The following is a 21,637-nucleotide window of genomic DNA, read 5'->3' as shown; positions in this document are numbered from 1 at the left end:
TATCCCTTCATCTATGGCATTAATCAGGCAGTGGGGTGTGTGTGTGTGTGTGTGGGTGGGTGGGTGGGTGTGTGAACCCCACCCTAAAATATGGTTGACATATACCAGATGGCTCCCAAAAGCAGCTTGAAATAAAAGACACAGAATTACTGCAAGTGCATATGAATATTGCAATGTTTCACATATATACATATTGACAAATACTGTAAAATACAATAGATTTCATAAATTACTGCCACTATGGCAGAAAACATGACAAAAATAGTATTCTAGATATTAGCATGTATGAGCACATACAGAAAACAAAATGTGATGCAAAGAATTTGGTTGATTCCTGACAACCTATTTATTCATCCTGATATGTTTGCACGAAGTCTGCTTGCTTAGACATCAGCTGTTTTTTGAACATTCATTCTGATTTGTTTGCAGGGTTATATGATGCTGTGCTAAGCAATTGTTACTTCACTCTTTACAGTGCATTTTCCAGTCAATTCCCCTATTGCAAAAGGTCTGATTGGGTCCTTTTTTTTGGGGGGGGGGGGGGTTGTTGTTCCAAGAACTCTAAATCAACTTTGTGCAATCTGAATCTGCCAGCATGTGAATGAATCCCACATGAAAATAGTGCCTCAATATCCCACATAATATGGCACAGTGTACTTTCCTCTGGCCCTGCCATTTTATATATTTTTGTGCTTATGATACCGAGCCAAGATAGGGCACAGATGAAAAAAATATGCCCAGAGAAAAGTAGCTGGCAAGTCTTGCCTGATGACATACATCTGGGGTGGGGAACCTCAGCCCTGGGGAGCAAAGGTGGCCCTCGTGGCCTCTCTATCCAGCCCCCAGGACATTCCCTCGGCCATGTCTCTTCCCTAGGCCATTCCCCAATTGGTCATGCTTTGCACCTTCCTGGCCTGTTTTTTGCGGGCTGGAATGTGTCCGGAAATGCCTGCTGCTTGCCTGGATAGAGGACGTTTGCATGGCTGGACTGTAGTCCACCAGGCAAAGGTAAGAGTCCTGTCTATTGCTCCACCCCCTTTTTTGCCTGACTTCACCCACCACTTGCATGCAGCCCATTTTAGTTTTATTGTTTTCAGGAACCAAAGGTGAAAGGGTCATATTTCCTTCTTAAATTACTGCATATGCCTTTTTGTTATTCAGAAATTAAATATCCATACAAATTGCATAAAGGAAATATCTTATAAGCTTAGAAATATTGTATTGGCAAATATTTTCCCCAGGACTACCATTAAAAAAACAAACAACTTTCTGCAAATGTGGTAAATGATGTCATTTATTATTTTGGCACAATGGTCGCATACAGCTAATAGTTTACATCTTGAAGTTTGTTGGTGCACTTGAACTTGGAACTATGTGTTAGCTTCCTTTGTACTAGAGATGGAGAACTTGTGGCTCTCCAGCAGTTGCTGGACTCCAACTCCCATCATTCCTGTCCATTGCCCGCGGTGGCCAGGGCTGAGGGCAGCTGGAGTCCAACATCTGGGCAGCCACAGGTTCCCTATCCCTGCTTTATACCATGATCCTAAATTTATAATATAGAAATACGTCTAACTGATTTCAAGGAACTTACTTCTAGGTAAGGGTTGTTTTGATCGCTACTTTCAAAAAATCATAATGTTGTAAATACTATGCTAAACATCAGGCTTAAAAATCACATTTAGGCTTCCCAGCCTAAGAGTTAGCTGACGAGCATTTTTGTCTCCAAAATCAACCTATATTAACTGTTCCAATCAGGTTTCCTCTAACTTGCATATGGCACAGCTACATGATACAAGTGGCTGGTAAAGCCACAAGGAGGCAGACTTCCCAAATGTTTGACCTCATGGTCTTGTTTATCTTATTAATCAAAATAGAATAGCTCTAACTGGCAGGCAAAGCGCATGAGATTTTTCTCTTTTGGAAGGTGGAAAAAAGGGTTTGCAATGATGAATAGGAAGGGAATACTCACCCTTGTAACCAGCCCCATTGGTTTTCCAGTCATTAGCAATCAGATGCCCTGCCCGTGAAGTCCTTACAATGATATGCTGTATATCTCTCCATGTCAGTAGTCGACTAGGGAAAGACAGTGAACAGTCATTTTACAACAAAAAAATAAGAAAAGCCCAAGGAGGAGAGGGAGGGGGTGTCTCAAAGCAAAGGACAGAAACCTTTCTCAAAGTATTCAAGCCAATATACAGCGTTAAAAGACTGCAATAAATTTCAATCTTCATAATTTTCAGGGCAGAAAAGTTTTTACAAGCATGAAGTGGTTCATAGTTAGAGGAAGAACATCTGTCTGTCTGTCTGTCTGTCTGTCTATCATCTATCTATCATCTGTTTCCTGCTTGGCAGGGGGTTGGACTCGATGGCCCTTGTGGTCTCTTCCAACTCTATGATTCTATGATCTATCTCTATCATCTATCTATCTATCATCTATCTATCATCTATCTATCTATCTATCTATCTATCTATCTATCTATCTATCATCATCATCTATCTATCTATATCTATCATCTATCTATCTATCTATCTATCATCTATCTATCTATCATCTATCTATCTATCTATCATCTATCTATCTATCTATCTATCTATCTATCTATCTATCTATCATCTCTATCTATCTATCTATCTATCTATCTATCTATCTATCTATCTATCTATCTATCATCTATCTATCTATCATCTATCTATCTAATCTATCATCTATCTATCTATCATCTATCTATCATCTATCTATCTATCATCTATCTATCTATCTATCTATCTATCATCTATCTATCTATCTATCTATCTATCTATCTATCTATCTATCTATCATCTATCTATCATCTATCTATCTATCTATCTATCTATATCTATCTATCTATCTATCTATCTATATCTATCATCTATCTATCTATCTATCTATCTATCTATCTATCTATATCATCTACCAATGGTTCCTAAACTACTTTCCCCATCAACCACTTGCTGATGTCTTGGAGGACAACTTAATGATCTCCCCTGACCCTGACCAGAGAGCGATGCCAGTGTCACACTGCTGATGTGGAGTCTGCAGAAAATCCCATAATGGGGCATTCTGGGGACAGAGAGCAGTAGGGGCCATGCCGGCCTCACTGCCACCACATTACAGTGTTCCAGACTGGTGCAAGATTTGCCTGCACCCTGACCTTTGCTCCCATCTAAAGTGAATAGCATGGCTCCAGAGGCTTGTGGCTTCATTAAACCCTGCTGGGTAGAGGCTGAAATTCAGATTGCACTGTAAATCTCTAGAAAAACTGTAACAGAAGAAAATAATTGTTTCTTTTATTTATTTAAACAATTTACAGAATGCTTAACTCTGTAGTGTCTAAATTGTAATACTACTTCTCTGTCCAAGAGCACTGAAATAATAGACAACTTATGGTTGCTTTCAGGTATAACTGTGGTTTCTGTTAGCAATGGAATTGTGAGCAACTACTGCTAGTCTTGCTGCCCTTTTCCTATGCTGAGTCTGCTAATACATTTGAATTAGCAGCAATCAGTACAGTTCATGTCCAGGTTATCCTTGACTTTCATGTTAGTACATCAATGTGTCGATCACCCACAAAAAACCCCACAAAGATTGGGGGAAAAAAATCCAGTCTCTAGAAGCATCTGAGCAGTAAAAAGAATTGAAATAGTAATATGGATGAGATTAAGTTGTCAGGTAAAATAACCATCCAATTCCCACAGATAATTCAAAAGGTTTTTTTGTCCAGCTCCATTTTGAACAGAACCCATATTCTTCCTACAACAGAATTAACCTATAGCACTGGGACAAATGCAGCTGTTGGACACGTTAAAATAAAACACATAAAGATTTTCTACTATACTTCACATGCAATTCCTCAAATATTTTTTAATAATAATGGTAATATTATATGCATTCCAATCCTACAACTAAGCAATAAAATGTACCATAGAAGATTCAAATAATGCTTGATTTCAGAAATATGGAAATTAAACAAAATAAAAGTAGGAAATGAAAGCTCAAGTACTCATCATTGCCTGCCAAATTTCTATCTATAACTGCTTGACTATTTGTTGGTGCATAAATGCTCTCATGTTTCCACTAATACAAATAAAAGTGGCTTGGAAACATTTCCCAAATCATCAAACTTTCAAAAAGGTGAACTGTGAATATTCTGGGAAGACACAAAAGAAGTATAACTTTATGCGCCTGCTATTCAAACTACAGTGCTGAATTTGTAATTTTCCTAATCCATTTTAATATATTCCAGACAACATGGTCTGACAAAGAGTTTAGCTTTTTGAAACATTGGATATGTAGATATGTTATACAAAAGCAAGCATTGCTATTCGTTATTTTCTGCTGTAGATTAAATCTGTGAGATTTTCTAAATTCAACTTGGTCAGGAGAAATAAGTGCTTTGTGTTGCTGCTGAGGAGAGTGTGCCACTTCGCTTTTAGCTATATGCATACAATCAAGATGACAAACTTCAGATTCAGGGAACTAGAAATGAAAGTATGAGGAATCAATGCACATGCAAAAATTAATGCAAGCATTAAAGCCTTTGTGTAAAACTAGATTCCCCTAGGCAACAAAAGGACATTGAGTCCACCAGTTCTTCTACACTCATTGATGGGGGCTCCCACTCTCTACCAGGTTCAGACTGGAAACAGAATGAGGCCATGAATATGCATACTCAGTTTATGATGTTAATAATTTCCAGGGGAGATGTTGCAATAAAGTACCTTGGGTTAAGTACTTAATTCGTTCCGGAGGTCTGTTCTTAACCTGAAACTGTTCTTAACCTGAAGCACCACTTTAGCTAATGGGCCTCCTGCTGCCGCCGCGCCACCGGCGTGCGATTTCTATTTTCATCCTGAAGCAAAGTTCTTAACCCAAGGTACTATTTCTGGGTTAGCAGAGTCTGTAACCTGAAGCGTCTGTAACTCGAGGTATCACTGTACATAGGAGATATCACTTATTGCTTTAAATATATAAAATTATCTTTTGTTGCTACAAACTAGCAACACAAATGCCAAAAATTAAAGCATAGGCCTCACTTTGACCAACAATATTTATGTGTTCAAATGCAAGATTTTAATAAAATATTTTCTCTTTCCTATGTGGTATTAAACCAAATCCAAACAATAATTTGTTATGTATTGAAGTTCTCACCCTGGCCACCAGGAGTATCGTGTATATAGTTTTCGCTCAGGTCCACGTCAGTTACTTTAGGCGGGAAACCCTGTGTTGTTGTTGCTACAATGTTGACAGCCGGCTGCGTATAAAAGCAGGCCTGCTGAGCTGTTTGCAGTTCAGTTCTGTTCTAGCTTACAAATAAAGAGCTGCTTTGGAGAAATCGCTGGTTAGATTGATGGACAACAGAGCACAGCCAGACGCAGCCACCCTCTGAGATGAGCTGAATCACAGAGCTGAAACACTGAGCGAAATCACGGAGCAGAACCAATTCAGAGCTGACCGTCTGGCCAGAGCACTGTGTTCCATTCATCGCCCTCCACATCGGCATCAGAACCATGGCTTCTCTCGTGCCTCTACCGCCGTTTGCCCCAGCCTCTGAATCATGGGACTCCTACTTCGCTCGGTTTGACTGCTACCTCCAAGCAAATGAGCTGACAAGAGGGTCTGTAGAGCAGAAGCGGGGCCTCTTCCTCAGCCTTTGTGGCCCTGAAGTGTTCGCGACGACCCGAGCACGGGTTGCGCCTCTAGCTGTCCAGGCAGAGCCGTGGGACACGATTCAAGAGAAGCTCCGCAACCACTACGCGCCAAAGCCGTTCAAGATTGCTGCCCGCCATGCATTCTACCATCGGAACCAGGCAAAGGGGGAGTCAATTAACAACTACACCACCGCCCTCCGACAGGCTGCAATGTACTGCAAGTTCCGAGACTTAGACGATGCCCTGATGGATCGAATCGTCTGCGGGGTCCGGGACATCTGTCTGCAACAGCATCTCCTCGCCAAACCAGACCTCACACTGCAGAAAGCCATTGAGGAGGCCGTGGCCTCAGAAGCTGCTGAACTCTCCGCCCAGGAAATCCACAAGGCCAGTAGCCCGTATTTAAAAGACTATGTTCACTGGACAAACTGCACATGTAAAGCTGTATGGTGAATAGGGTCAATTAATATGCTTATGTGCCTTACTGAAACCAATAAGGGTATTGCTGTATGTAATGGAACCACTATGATTGTAAGGTAAAGGTAAAGGTACCCCTGCCCGTACGGGCCAGTCTTGACAGACTCTAGGGTTGTGCGCCCATCTCACTCAAGAGGCCGGGGGCCAGCGCTGTCCGGAGACACTTCCGGGTCACGTGGCCAGCGTGACATTGCTGCTCTGGCGAGCCAGAGCCGCACACTGAAACGCCGTTTACCTTCCCGCTAGTAAGCGGTCCCTATTTATCTACTTGCACCCGGGAGTGCTTTCGAACTGCTAGGTTGGCAGGCGCTGGGACCGAACAACAGGAGCGCACCCCGCCGTGGGGATTCGAACCGTCGACCTTTCGATCGGCAAGCCCTAGGCGCTGAGGCTTTTACCCACAGCGCCACCCGCGTCCCCACTATGATTGTAACTAATGCCTTATCTCGGTGGGGAGGGGTGTTATGTATTGAAGTTCTCCCCCTGCCCACCAGGAGTATCGTGTATATAGTTTTCACTCAGGTCCACGTCAGTTACTTTAAGCGGGAAACCCTGGGTTGTTGTTGCTACAATGTTGACAGCCGGCTGCCTATAAAAGCAGGCCGGCTGAGCTGTTTGCTGTTCGGTTCTGTTCCAGCTTACAAATAAAGAGCTGCTTTGGAGAAATCGCTGCGTCGTCTGCTATGTCTACCCACTATTTAACATAATTTCCCTAGTGAATGCTCTTATTAAATATACCTGCAATGTGCCCAACACAAGGGGAGAAAAAACACTTATGGGAATGAGCTGGTTTGTGATCAAAGGTTTCCCCCTCCCCTTTCCCTTTGACCAAAAAAATCAAGAAATGAAAAGCAAATCAACACTCTTGATTGCATAACGTAACTTCTTATTTATATATGTGCAATAAATCTGAACAAACTAATATGTGCAAATTCACAAACATTTTAAAATGCAGTGTTCCAATTACCATAGCTGCAAAAAGGCATGGATTAAAAAATTCGAGCAAGACACCCTGAAACAAATCTCACTAATGCAACATAGATTGCATTTGGCAGTACAAAGCACAGAACAGAGACATGTAACTTTTCCTTTTGGTGAAAGTACAAGAGAGGGTCCTATTTTTCAATAATTTCCACTGTGGTGGCCATTCTGTTTTGGTCCTTATTTAAGAACTGCGGTGTCCAGCCAGGCTCCTCTAGCTTCTCCAGGGTCCCCCTTGTCACTGTGTGTACCTGAGTTGTCGTTGAGTCTTGCTGTCACTAGAGGACACTGTGGTGCCTACTAATCTCCTGCATGCTCAACCGTCATGTTTTAAATTACTGTAACTAATATTAATTAACAAATATATTTTGATTAATTTCTCCAATGTTAACTACTTACTTACTATTTAAATTACTAGATATGCAACTTAAATTTTCTTAATTTAAATAACTATATTTCACCCGACATTTGAAGTAGGCATGAGCAGCATATGAACTGAGGGCCTAGCTGTGCTGTGACCGATTTTCTCAAAAAATAAAATTGGGTTCTGGCAGGTTTGCAAATTCAAGCATTTACCGTACTTTTTGCTGCTGTTCTTTTGAGAGTCTCCTGGATCAATCCTTCTCACCAGCTAGAGCTACTATGGCCATTCTTGGGCATGGAGATACATGCATTTGTAACTTCAAGAGCTGATTATCGCAATGTGCTCCATGTGGGGCCACCCTTGCGCCTGGTCGGGAAGCTCCAGCTTGTGCAAAATGCTGCAGCTAAACAGTTGGCGGGGACAGACAACCACCAGAATGTAACACCAGTGCTAAAAAAAAAATCTACTGGCTATCCCTATGTTGTCAGAACAGGTTCAAGGTTCTTGTATTCATTTAGTTTGCAATATATTGGGCTGTTTCAAATGCAGAACTAAATTAGAGTTTCTAGCATCATAGGAATGAGCATCAGGCTCATGTACTCCCCCCGTCTCATTTAGCACAGTCACAAGGCAGAGAATGGAGAAAGAGGCTTCTACTTTCAAATTTGGGATTACTCCCAAGTTACACCCAAACTGGGAAAACTGTGGTCAGTCAAAACTATTGTTTGTTAACAACCAGGATCATTATCCTGCATTCTGATGTAAAGGAGGACTCTAATTAGTTGAAACACCTCTTGCACTGGAGCACTGGGTGTAGGGAATAAGAATCATAGACTTGGAAGCAATCCCAAGGGTCATCTAGTCCAACCCCCCGTAATGCAGGAATCTCAACTAGATCATAAATGACAGATGGCCACCCAACCTCTGCTTAAAAACCTCCAAGGAAGAAGAGTCCACCACCTACTGAGGGAGACCGTTCCACTGTCGAACAGCTCTGACTGTCAGAAAGATTTTCTGAATGTTTAGTCGGAATCTCCTTTCTTGTAACTTGAAGCCATTGGTTCAAGTCCTACCCTCCAGAGCAGGAGAAAACAGACTTGCTGCCTCTTCCAGGTGATAGCCCTTGAGTTATTGGAAGATGGCTATTATATCTCCTCCTGTTTAAAGTAGGCAGGTGTTTGCTTACCTCCTCTCTTCCTATCTTGGGCTGCAGGTTCCTCTTTACATCATTTATCCTGTTATCACCAGGTTGGGCATCACTTTCCTTTTGGGTGAAGACCAGAGGCAAAGGAGGTGTTGAGTAGTTCCACCTTCTCTTTGTCACCAAATAGCCATCGTCTCCACACAATGGACCTACCACTTAAAGATGACTTCCATATCTTCTCTCAGTCTCCTCTTTTCCAGGCTAAACATGCCCACCTCCTTCAACCATTCCTCATAAGGCTTGGTTTCCAGACCCTTGATCATCTTGGTTGTCCTCCTCTGCACATGTTCCAGCTTGTCAATATGCTTCTTAAATTGTGGTGCCCAAAATTGGAAACAGTATTCCAGGTGTGGTCTGACCAAGGAAGAATAGAGTAGTACTACAGAGGTACCTTGTTGTACAACCATAATCTGTTCTGGAGGTTTGGTTGTAAACCAAAACAGGTTGTAACCCAAGGCGCGCTTTTGCAAGAGGGGCCTCCCCCCCCCCAAAGGGGTTGTAATCCAAAAAATAAAATAAAAAATGCATTGAAATTTTAAAAAAGGGACACGCACTTCCAGGTTTGACGTGGTTGTAATCCAAAACAGTTGCAAACCAAGGTACCACTGTATTGCTTCCCTTTGATCTGGACACTATACTTCTGTTGATGCAGCCTAAAATAGCATTAGCCTTTTTTTTGCTGCTGCATCACACTGTTGTCTCATGTTAAGCTTGTGGTCCACCAAGACCCCTAGATCCTTTTCACATGTACTGGCTAGCAAGCCAGGTGCCCCCCATCCTATATTTGTACATCTGGTTCTTCCTGTCTAAGTGCAGAACCTCACATTTGTCCCTACTGAAATTCATTTTGTTAGCTTGTGCCCAGTTCTCCAATCTGTTATGGACATATTGAATTCTGATTCTGCCTTCTATGGCATTAGCTACCTCTCCCAGTTTGGTGTCACCTGCAAATTTGTGAGCATCCCCTCAATTCCTTCATGCAAGTCATTTATAAAGTTGTTGAACAACAACAGGCCCAGGACAGAACCCTGTGGCTCCCTACTTGTCACTCCCTGCCCCCCCCCCCCAAGTTGACAAGGAACTCCTTGGGTTCGGTCGGTCAACCAGCTACAAATCCACCTAACAGTTGCCTCGTTCAACCCACATTTTACCAGTTTCTCCACAAGAATATCATGGGGGACTTTGATAAAAGCTTTACTGAAATCAAGATACACTATGTCCACAACATTTCTCTGATCCAGAAAAAAGGAATTAATGAACTTCAGTTTGATTAAATTTGCAGGCTGAATATATGAACTCTCAGAACGTAACTCTCCACAGAATTCATTGCCCAGCATATATGGAGCATGCGGCAAACCCAAAGTACCGAAGCTACTCCTGGCCCTGGGCTACATTTTCACTGAGCATGGTGAAAGGGATCTGCTAATTTCAAACACAGATGTACAGTGTTGTTTGCCAATGCTGTTTCCCTTCTATGTGTGAAGCCTCGGGAGTACTGGCCCTTTAACACCACCACGACTCAGACATGATTTTCAGAATTGCTTCACGTGTTGCTTTTTCTGACTCAGAATTATGTGGTATGTGCAGGGATAGCCCCCCTTTAAAGGTATGTAGAATAAAGTAGATGCAGTGTTTTTGTTCAGTTCTGGCACCTTTTTTTCTAGAAAAATAGCACTTTTTCTAGAAAGATACAAAATATATCAAAGTTGCATCCTTTCCTAGGTGAATCACTGACTCAGAGAAAAAACTCATTAATCTTAATTGATTCAGCACTCAATTAACCTCCCTAGAGATAGTTGTTAACCTCTTGTTAAGCCTCTTGAAAGCTGAAAAAAATGTATTAGCAAGACTAATAACCAATACCGATAGATAACTGGCCACATTTCAAAAACCAAACTATCTTTTTACCAGAAAAGAATCCCCAAATGCTCATCAGCATTTGCTTACTGCTTTTGGATTGCACACTCCAGAATGTTGAGCAAGGGGTGTTGGGGGAGGGGGTGAAATAGGGACACATCAGCCAAAAAACAAATGGCAAATCTTCCTCATGTGATGCTCACAAGGAGTTGCCCTCACTCTTCAGGATGTCCCCGAAGGATTTATAAAGATAGTAAATTTGAAAAACTAGAAGTGGAAAATATATATAATTATCTCACTTCTGTTCCAAACAATGTCTGGAGAAAGTGTGCACAGTCCCCACCTTACTGGAGAACATGGCTGATTGCCCTTACATTTGCATAATGTGGCATACGTCTGCTGTGCTACTTTACATAAAATTTTCATGCTTTGTTTTATTAAGTATTTTAATTTTGTAATTTCATATTTTTATGTGTAAACCAGATTGTGTTTGAGTTTATCATAAAATGGAAAAATATAGATGACGAAGTCCTTCAAGTAATCTGGTCCAAAACAATATAGGGATTTAAAAGCTAAAACCAGAACTTGAAATTGAGCCCCAAACCTCATTGGTAAGTAGTGCAACTGTTTCAGTAATGGTGTCATATGGTCATTATTTGCACCAATAACCAGGGAGCTGTATTCTGTGCCAGTTGGAATTTCCAAACTCCACATGGAGCACATTGCAGTAGTCTAGTCTAGATGCATCAGTCCATGACGAACTGAGGCCAAATCACCTGCCTCTAGATAGTGCTGCAGCTGGCGTATCAGTCTAAACCTGTAAAAGGTGCTCAAATTGCTCCCCCCCCCCACACACAGTTAAGGAATTGTCTCTAACACTTGCAACTGCAAAATGATGCCTTGGACCAAAAAAGGGTTCGTAAACTGAGGTCTCGGGATGTATACCCAAGAGAGAATATCCTCAGATTTCAATTTTCACCTTCAAAGGATTCTTTTGCATGGTGAAATGGAGTGGGGGAGAGAATATTTTGTTCTCTTTTGAAAGAACTGGGGGGAGGAATGGGTAATTTCTTTCAAAGGAAAGGAAGGGGGCAGAAGAATAAAGAGTTCTTTGCTTTCACCCTATCCTCTGAATTATTCATAGGTCCCTATTTGTGCAAACTTAATAGGCTCAGTTACTTGACCAAAGGGCTCAATTACTTGGGAATAGCAGCAACAACCAGTTCATCTTGTTTAGAGGGTCACACATCCAGACTAGAGACAGTGTATTAAATGGGCAGGTTTAAAAATGAATCCTTAGGCTGCTGGTGTCATCTGTCCTAAGGAGAGATGTTTTTGTACAAGCATGTCAGCAGCAGGATATGAAGGTACACGTGATTTCAAGAGGGCTGGGATAAGCAGACTATTTCCAAATGCCACCATGAAAAAACAACAAAGCAGAATATTAAAAGTGTGGGAGCTATTCAGTCAAATCTAACAATGAATGTTTTTTGCTAGTTAGCATGTGAAGCGGTTAAGACCATAGAGTTCTATTGCTAATAGGCTGACTCAGACCATAGAAACATAAATGGTAGAAAACCCTCTATGTGATACTATTTCCCCTCCTCTTCCGGGAGGAAAGAAGCAGCAAAGAAGTATTTCCCGTTCCTTCCTTCCCCCCCACTCTCTCTCCAGCCAGCCAAGAAGGAGGGTGTGCCCCCAACTGCTCTAGCATCAGGCACATGCCTGAAGCTGTTTTTGCAGCAAACACAAATATTTTACCTTCAGTTACTTTGAATGCAGTTACTGCTAAATACAAATACTCAACTGTGAGTAAACAATATGTTTTAAACTTACATTTCGGTCTGCAGCATGTTTCTTTGATAAATAGGGTAATAAAGGGGAGATCAGCTTAACAGCTAATTCTTATGCTTCTAATTAAACTGCCTAAGATGGGATTTAAACTCTGCTCGGCTCCGCACTTTTAACCACAAGTGGTAAGTGGATCCTTTTGTCTGTGAGTCTGTAGGGGAATAAAATATAGTTAATTATATCCCCTCACCTACCTAAAACGAAGTGTGAAGCATTTGGCAGAAGATGTAGAATGCAAGGGGAGCTGAGCAGACTGAGTACAATTGCTTTTGCATCAGTGCCCGTAAGAAAGACCCAGTTCCAAAAAGTAGAGTCAGAAGCAAGTCCTATTGTATTCAATGGAGCTTACTCCATTGAAAATGTTATGTACTGAAGTTCTCACCCTGGGCCAGCAGGGGGATACTGTAGATAGTTATGCAAATAAGGGATCGAAAGTGACGTTCAGTGATTGGATAGTTTTAGAAAATTGTTACAGTTACATGGTACTGGAGCTCTATATAAGCAGGGTGACTGAACCCCTCAATTCAGTTCTGTTCTGGCCTCTGAATAAACAAGAGCTGTTTGAAGAATCGCTGTGTCGTCTGATATGTTCACCTACAACTTAACAAAAAATATAGAGGAATCAAGAACAACATTTTTGAATGGAATGCTCCTTGTCTGCTTCCAGCAGCAGATGGCATGGCGGGGCACTGTTGCACAGCTGACCTCTAGTTGGTTGCTGCTGCTTACCAAAAAGTAGAGGCATGAGGTAGTGGCAAGGCTGGTGCAGTATACCTGTGGAGTCAATCTGGCATTCCTCCACCTCTACCTCCGGTTAAGCAGCAGCTATTTGACCAGGAAGGGGTCAGGTGAGTGGAGGTGCTCCACCATGCTTTCTACTCTGTTATTCCTGCTCAAAATAAAAGAAAGTATACTGGGCTGTTACCTCGTGGTTTGCAGCGAAACAGGTGGAATAAAATCAACAAGAGGGTTTTTTCTAAAGTATGCTATACTGAAGTAACAGAACAATCCCATACATGCCTGTTTAGAAGTGAGTTTAATGAGACTTGTTCCGAGGTGAGTTTGTATAGGGTTACAGCCTTAGACATCAATCCAATGCACATTAACCTGGCAGTAAGCTCACTGAACACAGTGGGAGTTCTTCTGAGTAAACATGCATCCGATAGTGAGGTAAGAGACTTTCCAAGTATTATATAACAATAGAATTTTACATTTTTGCCAAAGCTAATTTTATTCACATCTTTGAACCCTTCTATGTTGCAACCCCTCTGCTGTCCAATTAATTAATTTGCCAGTAGACCACTAAGAAAAAAAGAAATTAAAAAACACTTGTATTCCAAGACATTTCCCTCCCCTACAGTTTCCACAAAACTCCACCCCAAAAGGTCATAAACAGAACATAACACAGCTGCCTGGCTGTTCCACAAATTACCCATCACTCAGAGGCTCACCCAAACAACTTCCAGTATTTTGTGCAGCTTAAGATAAATCCAAATCCAGTGATTCATCCAAAATTCACATTCTAATTTAAAGAACATTAGGAATATAATTTACAGCTGAGAGAGCAACAAATTCTTCATACTCTATGGAGAATTAATACATCTGTGTGCCTTCCAATTTCTTAAGACTTCAAAGAACCTTGTCCTTAAGCCATAGTTCATTGATAGTACAGATAAGCAACAATTTCCCACATTTTTCCATTATCCCCAGACATTATACTTCAGCATGTATACTAGGAGTGGGAAACCAAATATGCCCCCCTCCAGGCTGCCCCCCACTCCATGACCCTGCTGACTTTCCACCCTCTTGTTTTTGCCTGGCTGGAATGGGCCATTGAGCTCTGGTGTTTTTTGGTTGTCTGCATGGAGGAGAAAGGCAGCATCTGCACTTGTTGCTGTGCCCACTTCCGCTTCTGCCTCCACCCACCACTGCCATCTGGCCTCTGGAAGGCTGCATAGAAGGGGATGTGGCCCTCAGGGTGGAAAAGGTTCACCACCCTTTATATATACCATAACATTCTGTCTGAGAAAATCAGTCACATTGGATTAGGTGTGGTGACAACATTTGAACTACATCAGGGCTGTACAATAGAGTAACAGAATTGGATGCAAAAATTGTTCCAATGTAATGTTCTAATTTACTGGGCTATGTAACACCCTGTTCTTCTTTGGTTTGCATGGGAGTTGTTTGTTCATGTTTGGTGATGCACACACCTGCTGCTAATTATGTAAGTCCTGGTTGTATATTCAGGTATCAGCATTGCATCTTATCAGATATGAAGGCTGTAAGGTAAAGGTAAAGGTACCCCTGCCCGTACGGGCCAGTCTTGACAGACTCTGGGGTTGTGCGCCCATCTCACTCAAGAGGCCGGGGGCCAGCGCTGTCCGGAGACACTTCCGGGTCACGTGGCCAGCGTGACATCGCTGCTCTGGCGAGCCAGAGCCGCACACGGAAACGCCGTTTACCTTCCCGCTAGTAAGCGGTCCCTATTTATCTACTTGCACCCGGGGGTGCTTTCGAACTGCTAGGTTGGCAGGCGCTGGGACCGAACAACAGGAGCACACCCCGCAGCGGGGATTCGAACCGCCGACCTTTCGATCGGCAAGCCCTAGGCGCTGAGGCTTTTACCCACAGCGCCACGAAGGGATAAATATTGGTGTGTGCCTTGCTTTTGCCCTGCAGTTGCCAAAACCAAGTAGTTCCCCCACTGGCTATCTTAGCTTTGTTTTGTACATATTCTTGAATACAATTTAAAGGAAAAAGAGTGAAAAGTGCCACTCAATTTGATCTTTGGTGTTTGCTCCAAATGAGCATGTCCAAAATGAATGAAGGTACTCAAAGCATCCGCCACTGCCTTCAGCACCAACCTCTCCCTCCTCTTGCCTCCCCAAGGCCCACTTATCTGGGGCTGGAGAAAGGGGGAAGGAGCAGATGTAGCAGCAAGCACTCCATTTCCACAGCAAAGCATTATGTCCCACTGAGGAAGGGACTGGAACTACAAGCCCCACCAGTTTCCATGTCAGTTTCCACTGACAAAAAGGGAAGGACCCTCCTGTGTGGAGTTGGAGCATCTGCTTCACAGCCTCTCCTTTCTCCTGTTCCAGATGAGCACTTGCGAGGGCAAGGGAAGAACTCAGTGGGTACTCAAGGTGTGGATCTATTGGGAGATATTCACAGTCTGCTTGCAAAACACTATAAACAGGCCATGCTTGACCTATACCTACTTAGAAGAAGTCAAACAAGAAAACATACTTTGATTTCTTGAGAGATTCCCTGCAGATAGTACTTAAATAGCCCTGGTGTGAATTTTCAAAACATTTATGGAGCATTTGGCTGCCTCTACTCCTATTTATTTTCTCAAATAATGGTCTAAAATATATGAGATCATGTTTAACATTAGTTGCAACACTGCTGGGATTCATCCATCAGTATTATGAATTATACTGGATTATATCCATCAGTATTATGAATTCCCATCCGGAATGTTTACATGACGAAGCTCAGTTATTACTACATTGAGTTCTAGAAATATAATGCAAGTTATAGTTACTGACAGTGGGAAAGCTCTTAGTGTATATAAAAATGTCCATATCAAAGTGTGATCAAACAATGGTTGTAAAAAAAAAAAGTTGTAAGGCTTTTTTTTTTGGGGGGGGGGAGCTTCCTACTGATGAATTTTTCCTTTGGTTGTTTGCTGAATAGTAGTCTAGACAGTGAACTCTCTCCCACATTAGGAAGAAAACATTCAAAGAATTGAATCCAGACTGGATTGTGTGGAAAGACCTGATTCATCCCTCAGCGCTACAGCTTTTGTCATCAGTTAATATGAAAAAACACACTCTTAAACTTAAAAAACAAAATCATATTACACCACTGCCAGGACTCAGCCAGACTTTGCAGATCTTTAGGACACGTACTTGGACCTAGAATCTGGGGTGACTATCAGGAACCAAGACATGTGGATGAGGTCTATATATCAGTTTCCTAACAAGAGACTTTCAGGCTGTGGTATTCAACCAAGTTTTATTCACAGTAGTGTTATGAAATTAATGTACCTGTCATGTTCATTTATCTCAGTGGGTCTACTCTGAGTAAAACTTTACTGAATACCACCCAGTCAACCAAATATTTTTGTGGGGGGAAAACAGCATGATGCCAGACAAAGTATTGTGTGAAATACAACTGGCATTTTTCTGGATTTATAACAAGTGGGTAATTATTGTAAACGGGTGAAAATAGGCCGTATTTCATCTGGGTTAAAGACTCAGTTTGGTACTCCCCACCACACAGACACACACAAAGAGGCTGGAAGCCTCAATGGCGCCCCCTGGAGGCTTCACCCGGGACAAAAAACCTCCCATAGCTACGGTTCAGGTGTAAGCGTCTAAATAATCCCAGAACAAGGTTTAATTTTGATCAAGTTCAGGCTATATTTCCAAGTTAGATAAATATGATTTATTATTTACAGGTTCTGCCTTGTTGACAGAAGAGATGCAGTTTTCTTCATCTAAGGCAGGTATCTTCCACATTTAACCCCAACCCAAATATGCATTTGGGGACCCATTTTGTAATCTTTTAATCAATAGTAATTTCTGTGTTAATTGTGCACAGGGCTGAGCCTAGGGACTTATTCCGTCCTCCTGTGTTTACATTTATTACGCTTCTCCTAGGCTCAGCCCTGTGCACAAGTAACACAGATATTGCTAGCATTCCTTACCTCAATACAGTGGTACCTCGAGTTAAGAACTTAATTCGTTCTGGAAGTCCGTTCTTAACCTGAAACTGTTCTTAACCTGAGGTACCACTTTAGCTAATGGGGATTCCTGCTGTCGCCGCTGTACGATTTCTGTTCTCAACCTGAAGCAAAGTTCTTAACCCGAGATAATATTTCTGGGTTAGCAGAGTCTGTAACCTGAAGGGTCTGTAACCCGAGGTACCACTGTAATATCCTCCTATATCGACCCCACAGCCTTTCCTTTAGCACTTAGGAATTGAGGTTGCCACTCACCTGGTTAGCCTGTCAGCACTTTGGACCTCTGTTTTGGCAGAAGGAGGGAGCTAACCTCTTTGTTGCCTATTCATGCCTTACTGTGCTCCTGAGGTAAGTACCAAATGTTATGGGGCTTTCCCTACAGCTGTTTCCTCCTCCTCTTCTCCCTTTCTCAGCCTCAAGCCTACAGCCCCATCTCAACGTTTGTTTTCCGCAGTATGCTGGGAGAAGAGGCCTGCCCTTCAGCCTGGTCTTGGCTATTACTAGAGAAGTGTTCTGCAAATACTAACACCGGCAAGAGCCAATTGTTCCTGCCTCCTCGCACATAATAATGTGATGGATTTCAGACCCTTGGTAACACAGATTTATGGGTTGGGTGGTCTCATATTTTGATAGTTTCAGATATTACAGTAATTTGCTTCACTTTTCAAACAATCAGAGGCAATTTCAATTCATTAAATAAGTAATCATATATTTTTTTGTGTGTGTATGCACCAGTTATGAAAAAATGATGTTTTACAACAAAGATTAAGATGTGACAAGAAAAGTCATTTGCAGATAATATTACTGTATTAACTTTTCCCCAAGTACTGTATTGGTAACAATCTAATTATAACAAAAGCACTGATTTACTTAAGACAGTATCAGCTTTTCAATTACCATCTCTTATTGTCCCTTATTCAAACTCTTATGTCTTTTTTTATAATCCCGTACTCATGCCCTGTAAATTCAGCAATAGCAATTTGACAAGTGCTAGATGCTGGCTCAAAATTATGTTTCCAGTCTTGTGAAACCAACAAAAGGGAAGTTTGCCTGGTGCCTTCATTATACATGTTTAGGCGCCAGGCAAAAACATTCATTTTTAACCAGGCCTTTGGTTGATTTGATTGACATCCTATGCCCTTTTAAAATGTGGGGGTTTTTTTTTGGGGGGGGGTTATTGGGTTGTTTTTATTTTTATTATGTATTTTGTGGTTTTATATTTTGATTTTATTCTGTGAACCGCCCTGAGACCTCCGGGTATAAGTCAGTGTATAAATTAATTAAATAAACAACAACAACAAAACAAGCTAAAATTTTTCAATTTTATGGTTAATTTTAACTACTTTTATGCTATACCCCTTTAGACTTGCTCCTGTACTCCTATTGTACACTGCTTAGAAACTGTGGTTTAAAATAATATTTAAAATAAATGCAAGCAAGTACAATTGGTTATAAGTGATATGTTGCAGCCAAACAGTAACATTTGTAGTAGAGACATTGAATGGTATCTAAGTCATTCCCAGAATAGACTCAATGGACGTCACACCTAATCTGTCCAATTGATTTCAGTGAGACTACTCTACTTAAGTCTGGATACAAACCAATATTCTCAGAAACTAGGTATAATTCTCATTCAAGCACACAAATATGGTCCCACATCTGGCTTTATTTTGTAAGAAACCGAAGATAGTAACTATAAAAGCTGATTGTATGGGCCACTTGCATATTTTTAGTTCACAAGCCAGAAACACTGATCTATGATAAACCACTAAGCAGTGGCTAAACATAAACTAACTTTAAGCAAGTGAGAATCTACTAGAATATAACTACAATCCAAATCCATCTTCATGTGGAGGCATAGGCCCACATGTCTTAATTTTTCTCCAAATATCTCGATGTAAACGCAGCAAAAAAGCCAAAAATGTGCAAAGGCTAATGTCTTAATGACTGTTCATATCACTCAAATCTTACTTTGCTTCCAGAGCCAGTGCAATGATTCCTGCAGCCATAGGTGCCGATGCTGATGTTCCCGTGTGGCTGTCTGTGCAACGCTGCCTCAAGTCTGTGGTGATCTGGGGAAAAGGAGAGTATGTAATTGATGGCATGGTTTATTCATTTATTTTTTTATTCCTTAGTTTTATATACTGCCCTTCATCAAAAGATCTCAGGGCGGTTCACAAGATTGTAGGAATCAAAAACATGTTTCAGTTTCAAAAGTTTCAAAAACATGTTTCAAATGACTTATGAGCATGTGAAATATATTTAATTGCTGATTGGGAAGAATTTTGTTTAATTTTTTTTGAAAAACAGTCTTTGGTTTGAATTCTTTAAAGCAAGAGGATAAACTAGCTGCCTTGAAATTTCAAGCAACAGGTGAAATTGAAAGTCATTAAAATAATGGGTTTTATTACTGAGTTCTATCAGTTCATTAATTTTCAATATTCTATGCTAACATTGCATGAAAAACTAAACTCCACCCTGCTTAAGTTTTGCATCTGTCAAAAAATGAACTGAAGATCATGATTACTTGCACCATCAGTTGCTACAGAAAAGAAAGTTACCAAAACATAGGGTGTGGGGAGTAAAGCAGTCCACACTAGGTGTGGATATAAGCTGCTTGGAGAAAGGTTGGGTGCTGTGCCTTGGCTACTCAAGTAGACATAATGATCCTCAGGAATATAATAGCCTGAGGGAACAATGTACAAAGCTGCTAAAACAATAATGTGGAATGCCGATTGAAAAGATAAATGCAATTGCCAGTAGAAAAGTTAACAGGGAGCCAAGAAGGTGACATACAATGGGAACTGAATTATGTATGTGCTAAAAAAAAAAGCTTGGAAGTCAGAATAACAATATGCAGGGAAGAAAATTATGTGAAAATAAAATTCTTACTTTCTCAACAGTTGTCAGGAATAAAACAAATACCCCACGCCAAGTCTAATACTACTGCATTCAGGTGCACTCAAGAAATAATGGCAATACAGTGGTACCTCGGGTTACAGACGCTTCAGGTTACATACGCTTCAGGTTACAGACTCCGCTAACCCAGAAATAGTACCTCGGGTTAAGAACTTTGCTTCAGGATGAGAACGAAAATTGTGCTCCGGCGGCGCGGCAGCAGCAGGAGGCCCCATTAGCTAAAGTGGTACCTCAGGTTAAGAACAGTTTCAGGTTAAGAACGGACCTTCAGAACGAATTAACCCGAGGTACCACTGTATAAGAACACTACTTCTATCTATATATCATGGGCTTGACATATCCCTGAGTTCTAAAACTTTGTCACAGCTATCCTTCATAAGTAATGGCATACTAGTTTGACTCTAATTAGGGCCATAGCAAGAAATATTATTGTTGTTGCTGTTATTATTATTTGATTAAATAGACACCCCATAAAAGAAAATATTATTGGTGGTTTACAAACTTAATTTTTTTTAAAAAAAAAACTTGCATTCATCATATACTAACTACTAACAAAAACAATCCCATGAATCATATCAACAGCAGCAACAGTGAAACAATCAGAAGTATATGGACCATACAACCTGCAACAATCTACTTAACCTGGTGTTGGAAAGTTGTTAAAAGTTTGTGCCAGGCAGCTTTAGCTGAGAGAGCATTCCATAGCTGGGAGGCCACAACTGAAAAAGTCCCCTTCCATGACACCACCCTCTGGTAGCTGTTGTAGTGGTGGGAGATAAGGGTAAAGATAAGGGGTCGGGTGGCGCTGTGAGTTTAACCACAGAGCCGAGGACTTGCCGATCAGAAGGTTGGCGGTTCGAATCCCCGCAACGGGGTGAGCTCCCATTGCTCGGTCCCTGTTCCTGCCAACCTAGCAGTTCGAAAGTACGTCAAAGTGCAAGTAGATAAATAGGTACCGCTCCGGCGGGAAGGTAAACGGCGTTCCCGTGCACTGCTCTGGTTCGCCATGCTGGCCACATGACCCGGAAGCTGTATGCCGGCTCCCTCGGCCAATAAAGCGAGATGAGCGCCACAACCCCAGAGTCGGCCACGACTGGACCTAATGGTCAGGGGTCCCTTTACCTTTACCTTACTAGCCCAAGATGTGGTTCTGCGTTAAGAAGAATTCACATGGTGACTCTCCTACTAGCAATAACACTTTAAGAAGTCTTGCTGCATCATCCAGATGCCACCCATCCTCATGGTGCTGCCTGAAACAGATTGCTTTTCCTTACTCCATGGCAGGCTCAACCCTCAGAGGGGAGTCATTTTAAGTCATTGCAAAACAACAAAACCTTAATACAAGTACTCATATTTGTCTGCTGATTAAGTTTCCTTCTATTCAAATTATAAAGGCTGAAAATAAATGTTAAGTGTTTGACAGTTATCAGTCATGCCTTTGAATTCACTATTCAGAGAGACTGGAAAGCAGTGCTGCTTAATTCTTGCAGTAAACATATAGAGAACAGAATCACATGCACTTGTGGTGTTGTTTAAGCCCTCAAACAAGGAACACCTAAGA

General features: G+C 41.5%; 1 protein-coding gene across 5 annotated transcripts in view; it reads right to left on the bottom strand.

The window, feature by feature from the left end:
- The window catches only part of PCSK5 (proprotein convertase subtilisin/kexin type 5), a 244,994-nt gene that overhangs the window by 97,161 nt on the left and 126,196 nt on the right, over nt 1-21,637 (bottom strand). For all 5 annotated transcript variants that reach the window (XM_077935976.1, XM_077935978.1, XM_077935980.1 and 2 more), the window contains 2 exons: nt 19,129-19,229; nt 1,970-2,073 (listed from right to left, as the gene is read on the bottom strand). In XM_077935976.1, the coding sequence (XP_077792102.1) occupies nt 1,970-2,073; nt 19,129-19,229 (205 nt within the window). The remainder of the gene's footprint in view (nt 1-1,969; nt 2,074-19,128; nt 19,230-21,637) is intronic.

Source organism: Podarcis muralis, chromosome 11, assembly GCF_964188315.1.
Source record: "Podarcis muralis chromosome 11, rPodMur119.hap1.1, whole genome shotgun sequence".
Taxonomy (NCBI): Eukaryota; Metazoa; Chordata; class Lepidosauria; order Squamata; family Lacertidae; genus Podarcis; species Podarcis muralis.
This window is presented reverse-complemented; position numbering and strand designations above follow the sequence as displayed.